The sequence below is a fragment of the Engraulis encrasicolus genome, chromosome 4 (genome assembly GCF_034702125.1).
Source record: "Engraulis encrasicolus isolate BLACKSEA-1 chromosome 4, IST_EnEncr_1.0, whole genome shotgun sequence".
Lineage (NCBI taxonomy): Eukaryota > Metazoa > Chordata > Actinopteri > Clupeiformes > Engraulidae > Engraulis > Engraulis encrasicolus.
Window position 1 is genome coordinate 820,001 of NC_085860.1, and position 16,178 is coordinate 836,178.

The following is a 16,178-nucleotide window of genomic DNA, read 5'->3' on the forward strand; positions in this document are numbered from 1 at the left end:
GCTCCATCCGTCAGCACCTTCATTCGTCTGTTCATGTTTGACATGTGGTGTCTTTTTTCTAAATGTTTTCAATCTGTTCTGATCTGTTACGTATGTGAATTAAGCTCCTCTATTTCGTGTCGACATGCATACGAAATCCATGGTTCGGAACGTGTGATGTATCTGCAAACGTCTCACACGTGGCGTGGGGTATGAATGGGCCTTTACCCAGTCCTCTCTTTTTGCACTGGAAAACCTGCCATCGTGTGACTTTTCACAATTTCTGTCCTTTCATTTTCTTTGACTGTGAATGTTGTTTATACTTCTGAATGACTCAGTTACCATATCTGATCAGCTGCTTTGGCTCTTGAAGTGTCTCATCTCGTTGCCTTTATCTTTCTGTAATTCTCTCCACCTCTCACTCTTTCTCTCTCACTCTCACTCCTTCCTTTTTCCTTGGCTAACCCTCTCTGCCGCTAGTCGCTAATGGCTAAGCTGTCTAGCCTGAAAATCAAAATGGGCCAGATGCAGTATGAGAAACAGAGGAAGGAACACAAAATCGAGGCACTAAAGGTTGGACCCCTCGCAGGGTTACCCCTTGCCGTCCAGACTGGCTTTTCTTTTTGTGTTGCTGTTTTTCTTTAGTCGTTATATATTTTTTTATTTATTTTTTTACTGCCCCTCCGTTTTTGTGTTTTTGTGATATTTTGTTTTTTTGTGTGGTGTTGTGTTCCCTGTGCCCTTTTAAAAATGGAACATTAGTTGAGAGAGGACGTGCCAACTCGCTTCATAGCCAATGGGCCTTGATTGGTCTTTGAGTAGCCCATGGTCTTTGCCAATCAGAGCTGACCTTGATAAGTGATTGACAGCTCAGAGCTCCTATCCGATATGAATCATCAAAATGTATGAGTGTTGACAGTCATCCCTGCAGGGGCATGAGCAAGAGGAGCGTACGCTGTTACAGCAAGCTCTTACAAAACGCATCCACTGATTTCCCCCCAAGAAGGCCAAAGTGCTTGTGTGCAGAATGAGATCTTGAGTCATGCAGAAAAGTGTCCTTGAAGTACTAATTTTGTGCACGGCCACATAAAGTTAACCACAAGTATGCTGAAAAGCAAAGCTTTCCTAGCTTTTCCCAGCTATACCTACTGTATGCCAGGAAGAGGACATCTCAAACATGTTGATGTCTAGTTTTTGCACATACGCATTATGCAGTTTATTTGCAACCATTTTCCGTTCCTGATTTAGTCTTTTAATCACATGCATTATTCTCGTGGAGATTGTGTTAAAATTTCCTGATCCGAGTAGTCTCTTTGAAAAGCGCAATGATGATATGGTGTGCAAAAGCCTCATCTGTATCAGGAAATGGGCTTATGCCACTTTTTCGAAAAGTCCTTTGAACGATCAGAATGTTTTCCAAATATCTGAACTGTCTGGGACAACTGTTTGCTTCCACTTCAGTACTTTTTCATTTGCACGCAAGTTCAAGTTTACTTTTTTCCTCCTCCTTTTTGATTCTCTCTGTTATTTGGTTATTTGAGTGTCTTCGGTAAACATGCTGCTTAGTATGTTCAACACATCATCCACCATATGCCAATTTTCTATCTAAATCTGGCTGGGGCATTGGCTTGGACTCAAGGTTTGTGTTACAGTCAGGCCTTGCTAGTCGCTGCATTCCAGGGTAAGGGGGAAATAACATAGATTGGGATGGGAACAAAACCAAACGGAACATCTCAGGAAGTGAACACCCCATGTGAGCAGTGACTCGGATACCGAGGGTGGATGATGTCAAAAACATACTGAGCAGCTTTGTGTGTGTGTGTTTGGGGCTCGTTTGCAATCATCTAACTGACTGGACAGTGGCTAGCTTTAGGAAAATTATTCTTAAAGATAAGAGGTTTTTTTCCCACACAAAATAACACCATGCCACATTGTATCCATCCGTGTGGTGTGTTCATATTCTAATGAGATTGTTGAAAACTTAATTTTACGAGTGGAGAATGCATTGTTTAATCCAGCCACTTACCAACTAAGCCAAACGATTTCAAATAAGCCCTTTGTGATAAGTGTACTTTGTGTGCGTGTGTGTGCAGAAAAAGAGAGCGTTAATAAATACCAATTCTTGCGATGGGGAACTGTTTTGTTCCACAATGGTAATAATCTCCCGTAGTTCCTATGATTTTATCTGACCCATTTCACATAACAAACATTTTGGTTGATTCTCAAAAACATTGTACCGTTTTATTTTGGATGTCTGCAGTCTTGGTTATGCTCACCGTGTCTGACCTGTTAAAAATAGGTGTAATTAAGCTTACATCCTCACCACATGCAGTTGCAAAATCTACTGATATTGTTTTGACATCTCATGATGATGGTGCAGCAGGACAGACAATGTGACTATAAGCCAATATTGAGTTTTTAGAAATTCCAGGCTCCTCTTCAGTAACTCTCTCTCTCTCTCTCTCTCTCTCTCTCTCTCTCTCTCTCTCTCTCTCTCTCTCTCTCTCTCTCTCTCTCTCTCTCTCTCTCTCTCTCTCTCTCTTCCTCTCTCTTCCTCTCTCTTCCTCTCTCTTCTTCTTCTGCCTGTTTGTCTGTCTGTCTGCCTCTCTGTCTCTCCTGCTGTCGGTGTCTGTCTCTCCCTTTTTCATGCGTGTGTGCGTGCTGTGTATGGTGGCTGTGCAGGAGGAGCTGCTGGTGCTGAGGCAGCATCTGGATGGGAGAGATGGTGAACTGAGGAGGCTACAGGATGAGACGGGCTCCAGATCAACTACGCCTGCTGGAGCAGACGGTATAGAAAGAGGTGAGAGTCATACATCATATAACTTAACCATCATATTAATACCTACCCCCTATTAACCCAGCACTCTGGAACAATGCTATAGTAGGCCTTACTTCTGAAGCAGACGATGAGTGGCCTACTTGCCTACCCTCCTCCTCACCTCCTCCAACTACCCCACTACCAGCAACCCCCAGTTACCCCAACTAGGTGTCTGGACGGCTGGCCCACCTTACTCACTTACCTGCCCAAACACGCACCCTTATACTGGCAGATAGAGCTGAGTTAGCGGTTCATGACCTAGACAGCACCCATTAAACCCTCTCACCATTCTGGCCCCTGTTTCTCGAAAAGCAAAATGGCTATCCAGGTAGAAACTTAATCAGCTACCTATGAGAAATTGCACAGCAACCAAGTAAGTTGCCAACTTGGCAATGACACTGTTGAGAAATGCAGCCCTGGAGGAGCATCAACATGCTTGCCCTGACACGCACAGCAAGGGGCCAGTGAGTGTCCTACTGTACTACCAACTCTTACCCTACCACCCGCTGGTTATACCACTTCGTCCCCTGGGCCAATACCAGGGCTGGACGGGGCCCAAAAAAGCCGGGTTAGCAAGAATGCTTTTACAGTGGCCCATCCAGTAACAGACACTGGGGGAATACCCCCTAGACATGTCTTACCTGCCCAAACACGCTCCACTCATAGCTGGCCCCGTTTTGAGGAGGGTTTTCAGACCGAGCTTTGTCTAGGAACGCTTCATCATCCCACCAGCTGTTGTGGGAAGACCAAACATTACTTAGGATATTTCTGCACTCTGTTGGTCGTGTACTGTATAACACTTTAACTGATGTTATCCCAACTGATGTATTTTGTTTTTGTACTAACTTGGAGTGTTGTACAATTCTATCCTGTACAGTCTCCCTCACAGAGGAAACTTATAAAAAGAGGCTGAAAGAGAAACGTAAGGGGCATTTCTCTGTCCTCTCCACCTCTCTCACCGCCTGGTCTGTCCATTTGAACACGTGTTCATCATCCTATTCACTCATTACTGTTTGTTTGTTTACTTGTTTACTTATTATTTATTGACTCTCTTTGCACAGCTGTCCTCTGGCCTCATGTTTTGCATGTGTGGGCATGTATGTACCACCATATCATCTCCCACTCTCTCACCTTCTCAAGCAAGAGAGAGCCTATTTTCACCTCAACGCCACTGAGAGGAGAAAAAAACACATACACACACACACAAACACATACACACACTTCCTGACATGTTGGCTCAAGACTTTGATTGTATAACATCGGATAGCTATGGCAAGTGCAGTCATGCAGTGTGTTTTGTGATAAATCAAGAGATGCCATAGGGGTGGTATACACGACTGAGACCGAAGCAGGAATAGGTTGAGGCGTCCGAAAATAACCCCCACAAAATGCACCCCCATTGGGGCTGAGGGGATAACGATGTGGAGCACAGAGTGGGGAGCTGGTTATTTCCAGCCTGGCTTCATTCACTATGTTGTCACAGACTTTTTTAAAAGGTTCTTTTGAATCTGAAATCAACACGTTCCCATTGATTCGCCTGACCTTTTGGCTTGAAGAAGTAGCACAGTTATTTGCATTCTGATGTGTATCAAATGTGATGAAAGGGCATCCTTTATTAAATTAAGGATTATTCGAATTTGGCTGCTTTTGTGTCTAATATCCAATAGCAATTTTGAAGTGTAACATCCGTATGCATGCTCACCATGTCCAGTTAGAAATAAACTCTGCTAAACTGGTACTGATTGGAGAGACGGATTATGATTCCATGGGCCCCTGGGCCAGACAAGAAGAAAGGCCCCCCTCCATGGAATGATGAGATTTCAAAGGCCTTGGGTGTTTAATGAAGATTTTGGAAGAATTTGGAAATATGGTTGTTGAAATTGCAATTTTAACACAATATGAGACCATGCAATAGACCAATAAAGTAGTGGTTTATTTGCAGCCCGTAGGCTTGAGCTTCAGGGCCCCCATGGCTCTTGGGCGCCTGGGCCTAGGCCTGGGCCTGGTAAGCCTGTGCAGTAATCTTGGTTCCTAGTTGGCATGTAGTATTGTTTTGCCCCTATATCTCCTCAGAAGGGAAGGGCGTGTGGTCAGTGGCTGTTCCGCATGTTTCCAGCATCCTTGAGAGTGTCCTTGTCGCACCACCTCTCCTCCTCCTCCTCCTCTACCTCTTCCTCCTCCTCTTCATGCTTTTGTCCCCTCTTTGTCATCCTCCTTTTCCCCCTTCTTCATCCTCCTCCTCCTCCTCCTCATGCCTGTGTCCTGTCTGCCCACTTCTGTGTCCTCCATAATCAGTCATCACCCTCTCCAGCCTAGAGGCCTCCTCTCAACACTCATATCACACCTCTCTCCACCCCCTCTCCTCTACCACCCTCTCCATCTCTCCCACTACCACCCTCTCCTATGCCCCTGCTCCCTCTCCCTCTCTCCCTCTCTCCCTCTCTCCCCCTCTCTCTATCCTTCTCTCCCTCTCCCGGCCCTACCCTCCTCAATGCCCCCTCACTCCTCTCTCTCACCTTACCCCACCCTGTCCAAAGCCCCCCTCCTCCCTCCCTCTACATCTAACCCTCTTCAAATCCCCCCTCCCTCTTTGCATCCTCTACACCCCCCTCCGATCCAATGCCCTCCCTTCATTCCACCCTTCCACAGCCACTCCAATGCCACTTTCCCTCTTCCTCTGCCTCTACACAGCCGTCTTCACTCTCTGCACCTATTCCCTCTACCTCCACTCTTCTGTCTCCTGTTCGTCCACCTCTCCCTCCTCTCCTCTCCTGTTCGTCCACCTCTCCCTCCTCTCCTCTCCTGTTCGTCCACCTCTCCCTCCACTCATCTGTCTCCTGCACCTCCCATGAGCACCGGTTATTATTTAACTATTAATCCCACTCCCCTCTCCTTGGCTGTTTCTGGAGTTTGGAGTTTTCTAGATAGTATTTTTCTCATTCCCAACTGGAAGCTTTCTGTGCGCCATTGTGAAGCTGTGTGTCAGTCTCTCTTCCTCTCTCTCTCTCTCTCTCTCTCCCTCTCCCTCTCTCTCTCTCTCTCTCTCTCTCTCTCTCTCTCTCTCTCTCTCTCTCTCTCCTCTCTCTCTCTCTCTCTCTCTCTCTCTCCTCTCTCTCTCTCTCTCTCTCTCTCTCCCTCTCCCCTCCTCTCTCTCTCTCTCTCTCTCTCTCTCTCTCTCTCTCTGCATCCCTCCTCATGGTAACCCTAGTGTACCATTTGGCTTGACCCACATGAAAAAAACATCATGTCACTTGTCACTTGTTCTGTGCTCTTTGCCTTATGCTCTGTTCTTTTCTTCCCCTCCAACACTTTCCTGACAAAGAAGCGATAAATAGTTGAATTTGTGTTGCATTGTTGTTTTAAGAGATTTTTGACTGCGTGTGATGTGCGCTTGCAGATGTGGAAGTGCAGAGGATGAAGAAGGCAATGGAGTCGTTAATGGCGGCCAATGAAGAGAAGGTATGAAAGGCCTTACTCACTTCACAAGGCTCAGCAATGCAGCTCTATTTGATACTGAAATAAATCTGAAGACAGAAGCTGGGGCACACTGCAGCTTCCTTATAACCATTTATTCGGTTCAAACCAGAGATGGTATCTAGCAACCATCTCTGGTTCAAACACCCCAACTAATTTTCTGATGTTTACACCCCAACTAATCTGTGAGCATCGAAACGTTGGTTAGTATTGATGTTTGTCCCACTGTGATGGACTTGTAAGATGAGGTGTAAGATGAGATGTATAGAATGAGTCCCAACTCAACTGAATTAAGTCTGCCTGTATGCCTGCCTCTCACGTTATATTAGTCTGTATCTGTCTGACAGAATATCCCTCTGCCCCTTTCTAGGACCGCAAGATTGAGGACCTTCGTCAGTCACTAGCGCGGTATAAGAAAGTGCAGGAAATGGTCATGTCAGTACAAGGTAAAAAAGGTGCGTTCACCTATAGTCCCTGGCTCCATAAACTGCCATTGGCTACATAAACTGCCATTGGCTACAGTTAACATGCAGTACTGACTAGTGCTGAGTAATTAACCCATTTTAGCCTGGAGACACATATACGCTGCATTCTGGCTCTTGAAATTTGATGTTTTGATGAAATTGATTGAACACATTCTAATGCAAAATGAGGGCCCTAGCTTTTAAAGGCAACTTATTTCATGTTCATATGTCCTTCAGAGGCTGCGATATTTAGGATTTAATAGGTAGAGGACACCCTTTCCCAAAAAGGGCTTAGGCTAAAATGGGTTAATGCAAGTTAGTTAATGCAAGTGTGTTTGTGTGTATACGAGCATGCATGCAGGTGGGTTGTTGGCCTTTTCTGTAATGCGTGTTCTTTCCCCGTTCCCCACTGTGCGGCTCCAGAGAAAGTGAGAGATGGAGAGAGTGATGGGAACCACAGTGACAGCTCGGGCTCGGTGTCAACGGCCCTTTCGATCGCCATGGAAGCAGAGAAGCTGGCTCTGGCCGGCCTGGAGGAGGTGGCAGCGGCAGGGCTGGCTCAGGACGAGGTGAGGGCACACACCACACACACACACACCCCCACACACAGGCACACGCACACACCAGCCTGATCTCCAAAAATTCCGTGCTCCTGGACACGGATGTTAAGGACACGAAATCCGTGTCCAGGAGCACGGATTTTGCCAAAATTCCGTGCTCCTGGACACGGAATTGTTTTCCGTGATGGACACACGGAAGTGCTTTCTATAGGCTATTACCACAGCACTGTGTTTCTGTGTATCGTTATAAAATACATACCAAATGCTAATTCTAAACAAAATAATGCTATAGCAATTTAAGTTTTCCCCAACCTTAACCTGTCATTTAAGACATATTTTTGAGAAATACCTTTTCCAGTTGGTTGCTAGGCTATCAAACTCATATAATGAATGAAAGAAAACTAGCTGTGCCCAGACCAAAACAATCCCTAACCCTAACCTGTCAGTAAGAAAAAAAAAATTGAGCCAAAATATTTGAAATTAGAAAAATCCTGAGAAAACACAAGACTGTGGAAACATAGAGGTGTGGGAGTATGGAGAGCAGTTGTGTGTGTCCATCACGGAAAATAATTCAGTGTCCAGGAGCACGGAATTTTGGCAAAACCCGTGCTCCTGGACACAGATTTTGTGTCCTTAACATCCGTGTCCAGGAGCACGGAATTTTTGGACATCATGTTGCAGCCACACACGCACCATAGGTGCTTGAAAAAGGAAAATCTTTCTGTGGGCTCACTATATATGCTGTATTTATCCCAAGTAGGAACATTAGGTTTTCATTCTTGAAGTAACTCGCATAGATTCTTGGCCATCATTCATGAAATATCTTGCCCGAGGAGCTGTTTTGACAGTTCTCGTGCTTCGATCCATGATGGGCCTCTTCAGGTTTGCACATTGTCCCTCGGGGACAAATCAAGCTCATGCTCTGAGTTGAAAGGGATGAATTGAAGTCAAGATGGCACATGTTACAGTTACTTTTGAACGTGTGCTTTGGCTGTGCTTATGGTAGTGTTGAAATTATGCATTCAGATCTTGCACTTGATTCTTGGCAAGTGCTCATTGTAATAGTGTAGTTGCACACTTTTTTGGGTTGCAGAGGGCCCAGAGAAATGGATAACACTTTATTTTAGGGATACATCTATTAGCACTAATACTTACAATATTAATGCTTGTATAAGTAACTTGTAAGGTATGTACTAAGCAAAATCAAACATTTGATAGTCATGTATTTTCAAATGTCTTGTTCATGCACAATTTAGGATTTACTAGTAATATAACCTTAGTAAGGACCAGTAAGTCTATATTTCTATTTATTAGTAAGTAGTAAGTGCCAGAATACAACGTGTATAAGCTCCCGACACACTGACTCCCGACAAACCCTGAACAGTGTGAAAACAAATGTGGAATAAGGGTCCCTATTCTAAAGTGTAGCATTGCTCAGCCCAGATGGCTTAGATTCCCCACACCACCTAGGGCCCCAACACAACCCAGGCCCGCACTACCTATCCCCCTCTGATCAGCAAAGTGTAAAGGTATATCTAAATACTGTCTATTATTATACTCAGGCATCTACTTTACTCTCACTCTTATCAATGTAGGGGAGACCGGGGCTAGTAGGCACAGGGGCAAGTTGGCACACCCTCATTTTCTGGGCCATTACAGGTCCAATCTTCAAAATTCCAACTCTAACATGATGCCCATCTTGAATAGAGATAATCCAACTAATTCAGAGTGATCAAGATTATAAAATCTTACAGTGAGTGAAACTTCTCTTTTTTGTGATGTCCAAACTAAGAATCGGCACCTTCCACTAAATTAGTTCTAGAAAGCTAATAGTAAGGAATAGAAACATATAAATATTCTGTGTGATAGACAGGGGATCTAGGTATACTTTGATATTAAAACTGGAATTATGTAATGTCAGGTGTTAACAGGAGAACATGATTTCAGTCAAGAGTGCTGTCCTGTTGTGTAGGGGGCAAGTTGGCACACCATTGACTTTCTATGGCCATAAGAATGTATTGGATATATTGTGGAAAATTCTTATTCTACTACTATTTACCAATAATATGAGTATGATTGCAATATATACAGTATATTTAATGTACATATGCTACTGTCTAGGCCTACATGCCTAAATATAAGTTATAGTCAATATTGTAGCTGCAATTGTAGCCACAATGGAGTGCATTCGTAGTGATTATGTTTCACTCCTTCATAAAGCAGTCAATGTTGTTTTATTTTACTAAACAGTAACTCATGATATTTTAAATATTCAGTATTCAGTAACTATTGAGCCGTTTTCATGTTCATTGACATAATTTAATACAATTTAAATGTGTGCCAACAAGCCCCAACTACATGTGCCAAGTTGCCCCGGGTTGGGGCAATTTGGCACAAATTCACAACAATTCTTTAATCTCATATAGATGGAAACAATTAACTATCAACCAAAGATGCATGTGTCTAATATTTAGCTGAGATGTAACCCTTTTAGAATATCTTAGTTGGGGAGTTTTAAAGCAATGTATGCCAAAGATATGACAATCGAACTGAAAAGTGTGCCAACTAGCCCCGGTCTCCCCTATCAGAATTAAGAGGAGCCATTACATAGCAAGGATCGGACGTAGCCCTCTCAATGACGGTGGGGTGGTGAGATGTAATTTTTTTCATGTACCACTTAGTTTTAATTGTAAAAACCCTACATTAAATGCAGAACATTATGAAGAGTAATAGTTTTGAAGCGAAACGTAACTATTCCTTTGTGATGATTAAGTTAATGTTTGAGAATATTAGCTCCAAGAAGTGAAGATGGGTACGCAATCTACAGACAACCTACCCAACTCTGAGCCTTCCTACGTCCTTAACTCCTCCCCTCACTCGTGCAATTTAGTTATCCAAACAATTTGCCATGTAGAGTAGAGTAGAGTAGAGTAGTTTATTTGTCACATACAAAGCCATAACCAAGGTTACAGCTTGTAGTGAAATGACGGTTCTGGTAAAACTCCACATCGTGCAGAAATCATTAGATTAAATGTCAACATAAATACACATATTAAAGAAATAAGTAGTATAGAAAATGTCCATGGTGTCAGATTGTTCATAGATTTGTCGATCGAGGCGAGAGTTGGACGCATCGCTTTACAAAGCAGACAGCTGTGCGGTGTCCGAGGCTCCTGGGTGGATATGGTGCTAGATGAGACGGAGACTACATCGCGGGTGGCAGAACTGCAGGCTATCACCCCACGCTATACACGGTGATGGTCTCCACATTCATCTGGTGTCCGCGGACCTCTTGTAGACAGTAGTGCGAGGCTTGTCGGGATGATGTTCTTTCTCTGCCGGGCCGGTTGGTATGCGGTATTGGCTATGCGCATTCTGATCTCCATGGAGTTCCGTTGCGCTGCGGTGATCCGACAACATCGATTTCGATTTAAGGTCAACAAAAATGCAGACGGCAATAAATAGCACTAAAAAGTGCTGCCTAGAAACACATTGCCATATCTGTCCAAAATGTAGACTTCATATGGACTAAGTAGGTTTGAAGAGATGAAAAATTGCACGGTTTTGACGGAGTTACCAGAGAGGCAGCCAAACAATGCGGCGCCATGGCAACACCATGTACGTAGCAACAGAAAAAATATCCTTGCTGCATTTCCATGCATTGCATTTCTGACAAAGGGCGTACCCATCTGCACCTCTTAGACCTAAATTTCTCAAACATTAACTTATTTATCACAAATTATTTGTTTCCAAATTATTACTCATCGTTATATGCTGCATTTATTGTAGGGTTTTTACAATTAAAACGAATTGGTATATGAAAAAAATAATATCTCACCACCCCACCGTTATTTAGAAGTTTACATCCAATCCTTGCTATAAAATACCTCCTGTGACTCATGTGACACATGTGACATTGAGTGATATCAGTGAAAACTGAATATCAAGCTAGACCAATTCAACAATAGTTGCATTCTTACACTTTGCTGCCCAAGGGGGGGCTGGGTAGACTGGGGGCCCTAGGTTGTGAGGGGGCCCTAAGACATCTGGGCTGAGCAATGCCTCACTTCAGAATAGGGACCCTTATTCCATGTGTTTGTTCACACAGTGTACCAGGAGCTTATACACATTGTATTCTGTCACTTACTTCTTACTCATAAATAGAAATCGAGGTCAACTAGGTCCTTACTAAGTTTATATTGGTATTAAACCCCTTATTGTGCATGACATATGCGTATAAATGTCTAACAACTGTCTGATTTTGCTTAGTACATACCTTACAAGTTACTTACACAGGCATTAATATTGTGAATTGAATACAATCAAAATGCTATCATTTTCAAAACATTCAATCTATTCATTAGATGGAGAATAGTGAAAAGACAACATATTAAGTGTTAAAACCGAGAAAATATTGTTTTGGGGGACATATGTACTCATTTCTAATTTGATAAATGCAACGCGTCTCAAATAAGTTGGGACGGGGGTCAGTGAAATTTAGTAAATATCCAAATAAGATAAAACAACAAAGAAGAACATTTCAAAATGAATTGTACTGAGGGACAATATAGGTATCCAGGTATAAGTTTCACAGAGAGGCTGAGTCACTCTGAATTAAAGATGCAGAGGGAATAATTACCATAGTTATTATACATACATTATTGAATTCCCTTTGATTTACCACGATTGAGTGTATAAAAGACATATTTTTGGCATTAAAATCATTGTATAGGTTCATGACATCATGAAATATATATTGGCTGTAGTCTCACTCTAGCTCTCCAGGAATTACAGCTATTGAAAATTGACCATATTAAGAATGCTTCATGCGTGCAAATGATACAGGGGGGTAACATTCTCCTATGCACTCAAGCTCACTTGAAATAGACCCAGAAGACATGGGAAACTGTCCTTTGCTTACAGAAGTCAGCAGAAGTTGTAGAAGTCAATTCTTTTTGACAATAATAGAGTATTGACAAATATAAAGTATCATGATGGCATGCGGGTGCTGTAGTGCATTGGTTAAGATGTTCTCACTCATCTGTAGAGTTAAATACAGTGCTGAATGATATAAATGGGTTTTAAACGGCATGAGAAGCCACTCATGCATTATATTTTGAAAGGAGATCTTCGATTACTGCCACATAGTAAGGACAAATTGCATTCTCTACTATGTTTTAACAGTTTGGCTCCATCATAAGGACCAGCAGGTGATAAAATTGTGGGCTTTTGGTCAAGACCTGTCATACTGTAAGCACTAGAGAAAGGAAAACATTGCAAAACATGACAAGGAATACACCCACCATTTAAGCTGGTGAAATCATGTCCAAGATAGGAATTAACACTGGTTTTTATATAAAATCATCTCATCGGTTAATGTATTTAACTGTTAAGTGTTGTCTTTTGTTTTTCGACATTTGCTGCCTTTTATTGTCCCCGTCCCCACTCTTTTGAGATGTGTTGTTTTTACATATTCATGAATATCCCCCAAAACAATAATTTTGGTCAGTTTCGATGGCTGATATGTTTCTTTGTGCTGTTCTCCGTCTAATGTAAGATTCAGACGTTTTGAAAATGGCAGTATTTTGTTATTATTCACAATTTACCTTGTGTCCCAACTTCTAAGGAGTTGGGGTTTGTACTAAAACCGCCCCCTTCTCTTCTGCAGGAGTCGTCGCTCACGCCAACTCCACCCATCAGGCCAGAGCCCTCACAGAGCCTGGAACAGGAGGCCCCACAGCCAGAGATGTGAGACAAACACACAGACATGCACGCATGCACACAGACACGCACAGGCACAGGCGCACAGACGCACAGACACACACGCACAGACACACGCACGCACAGACACACACCTACAAGGCCTTTTGTTGTGATCCCCAATGCAGATGGAAGTCATTTGCCCATCATTCTCTTCATTTTCTTTCTTACATTTTATGTTGGTCTCATCTCAGATGACACGAGTCATCCGTATAAAGGCATTGCTCTGTTATCTCTCCCTCCCAGTAGTTGTTATTGTTATTGTTCATGGTTGTATGCATTTAATCATTTGGTTGCATTTTCTGTTTGTGTTGCAGTTCCTCTGAACCGCTCACATCTGGCAGTCAGGAGCACCTGGATGGGAGTGCGAGTGCGAGTGAGAGGGTACGGCACCCAACGCCTGTCACTGGATTTCCTATTGTCATGTTGTAGCAGTGCTAGTTGCGTGCGTGCACATCACCCGCGTGGTATCCACTCCAGCATGTGTTATTGGATGTCATCTTGCTGTAGTAGAGCTAGTGAGATAATTACATTCGTCAGATCTTTCCTTTTTGCATTCTAGCACCCCTGGTTCTGTTATCAGTCGGTTGAAAGGTTTTGTAAATGTCAAAGTGGTGTTAATGTGTGTGTGTACGTGCGTGTGTGTGTGTACGTGCGTGTGTGTGTGTGTTCGTGTGCGTGTTCGTGACGCGGGCGGACTTTCCATCCCCAGAGGCCGTTGGCTGTGCAGGACAGGCCATCGGAGGTGAGTTAAAAACGCTCCATCATTCTCCTGAATTGCTCTCTGTTATCCTGATTTGGCCCTAAGATCAACTGTTTCCTTTTTGTTCTGTCCCTTCCTCTCTTATCCCCGTCTCTTCTCTCTCTCTCTCTCTCTCTATTTCTATCTCTATCTCTATCTCTATCTCTATCTCTATCTCTGTGTGTCTCTATCTTGGGCCTTTGCTGTCCCTGCAGGCAAACGACAGCCTGTTTCTTCTTCTCAAGGTTAGCTACTGCCACTGTTGGCAGCTGCTTTGTGTTTTGCCATGTCTTTTTTGTCTTGTTTCGTCTTATCAAAAGGACAGCTTGACCTGAACAATGCATGTTGTATTGTTGCAGCATCTTAAATCCATTGTTTTTGTTCTGTCATGTTGAGTTTCTTTGGGTTTTTCTGTCCTTGAATGGAGTGTGCAGACTAACGGACTCCAAATTCAAACTGCTTCCATCCATCCAGACTCATTGCCTTAACAAGTCATCATGATTTATCTCGTTTAAAGGACCAGTTCAGTCAAATTTCAACATGCAGTTGTTATGCTCACACTACCCTGGACTTGTCAGTACCTGAGATTTTTTTTTTTCTTCAGCCTTTTCCGAGATCCTGGTCATTGTAATGGGGGCAGCGCTTTGTTTACATTTAAAAAAAAAACATTTTCATTTATTCCCAAAAGCATCCAAAAGGTTATACAACATCAGCAGACAACTAGCAAACAGCAGTACGTTTTGGGGAAATATTTGGAGTAGGCCTATGTTAAAAAAAGTTTAGATGTAAACAAACGCTGCCCCCATTGGAATAGCTCATATTTCGGAAAGGGCTGAGACGAAAAATGTGGCATCTCTGGGTACTGACAAGTCAAGTGTAGCGTGAGCAGTACAACAGCATATTGACATTGACTGAACTGGTTCCATTGTTTGTTCTCGATTTGTATGTTTCCGTTGAAATTGCCTTGACCCATGCATTGGTTAACATGTCACCGTTACCATGTTATTACTCATTTCATGTTCTAATTGTGTGCTTTTTTTCTGGTCTGACTCTGGAGTATCTGCATAAGTTAACAGCCTGCTTATCTGACCAGTAACTTCAGCAACAGCGAGTGCATTTAAATGCCAGGAATATTTCAGCTTTAAACAGAATGATGGCAGTATTCGGTTTTCATACGACTCATGTAAACGCTATTCTAAACGCTGTTCCATACATGTAAATGGAATATTCAGGAAATGTGTTTTAAACCGAATACTGACAATATTCCATTGAAAGCCGGAATACTCTTGTGTATGAAACTGCACTCAGTGACTCTGAAGGTTCTTCCCTAATTCCACCACCCCCTGCTTTCTGCAGAGCAAAGCTCAGGAGGAGATGAACAAGATCACCTGTCTGCCCCCCAAGTCTCCCCCCACCACCCGTAAGACCCCCTCGGCCACCGCGGAGGAGGAGCCAGGCAGCTTTGGCACCAAGAAGGCACGCTCCTCTTTCGGCCGCGGCTTCTTCAAGGTCAAAGGAGGCAAGAGGACGTCCAGCACCCCCAACCTGGGTGAGCTGAGTAGACAATACAAGTGGATTGGAGCTGGTATACGCTGTAAAACATACAGTATACAAGGTTGTTTTATACTGTATGTTCTTATGTTGTCAGGGATGGAAATCGTTGCCAGTCCAGTGCTGGCAGCATTTCAAAAATGCTGATGGATTTCAGATAGAAAAATCATGGCTGACTGTTGAACGGCTGGGAAATTTTTACCATTGACTTTTTTCAACTTAATTTCCACCCCTGTTGTGCATGTGTCAGATGCCGTATGACTGCTCCTTAGTTTGACCTTTAGATTCCGCCATGTGCTGTAACTTATTATTATGTCTGTGTATTTACCAAAGCAGGGAACCACCTCTGGTGTCAGGGTTTGGAATGTTTTTTAATTTTTCCATGTCAGTGTTTTTTTTGTATGGGCGTGTAATCTCACCATCGTAACTCTGTTGTTGTCCTCTGTCCTTCCTGTCATTCTTTTTCCCCCCCTTTCCTCCCGGTGTTGTGGCGTGGGGATGTCTGTCGTGTGTGCGTTTTGTGTGGCGCGTGAAGACCGCGGGCGAAGTGCGAGCGCCCCCATGCTAGGTATGGTATATAGTTCCCCCTGCAGCTCGGAGGCTGACGCTGCATGGCCTCTCTGGAGCACTGCAGACGGAACAACTGGATCCCCTCAACCCCCTCAATGCCTCATTCCACCATTCCATCCTACCCCCTTCATGCTACTCCTACCCCCCTCAACCCAACCCCCATTTCATTTTACCGCATACCACTTCATGCTAACTCAAACCCCCAAGCCATCATAATCCCCCAACTCTGCTAACTTCTTATAAAGTTCTCCCTGAATGCA

General features: G+C 43.5%; 1 protein-coding gene across 9 annotated transcripts in view; it reads left to right on the top strand.

The window, feature by feature from the left end:
* Positions 1-16,178, top strand: part of ppfibp1b (PPFIA binding protein 1b) — a 56,184-nt gene that overhangs the window by 26,596 nt on the left and 13,410 nt on the right. For 2 of the 9 annotated variants that reach the window (XM_063196422.1, XM_063196424.1), the window contains exons 8-19: positions 460-552; positions 2,662-2,779; positions 3,675-3,719; positions 6,195-6,256; positions 6,642-6,726; positions 7,159-7,304; positions 12,964-13,043; positions 13,373-13,439; positions 13,768-13,800; positions 14,013-14,042; positions 15,154-15,346; positions 15,884-15,916. In XM_063196422.1, the coding sequence (XP_063052492.1) occupies positions 460-552; positions 2,662-2,779; positions 3,675-3,719; positions 6,195-6,256; positions 6,642-6,726; positions 7,159-7,304; positions 12,964-13,043; positions 13,373-13,439; positions 13,768-13,800; positions 14,013-14,042; positions 15,154-15,346; positions 15,884-15,916 (985 nt within the window). The remainder of the gene's footprint in view (positions 1-459; positions 553-2,661; positions 2,780-3,674; positions 3,720-6,194; positions 6,257-6,641; positions 6,727-7,158; positions 7,305-12,963; positions 13,044-13,372; positions 13,440-13,767; positions 13,801-14,012; positions 14,043-15,153; positions 15,347-15,883; positions 15,917-16,178) is intronic. The other 7 variants (XM_063196425.1, XM_063196427.1, XM_063196426.1 and 4 more) reach the window with 7 other exon arrangements.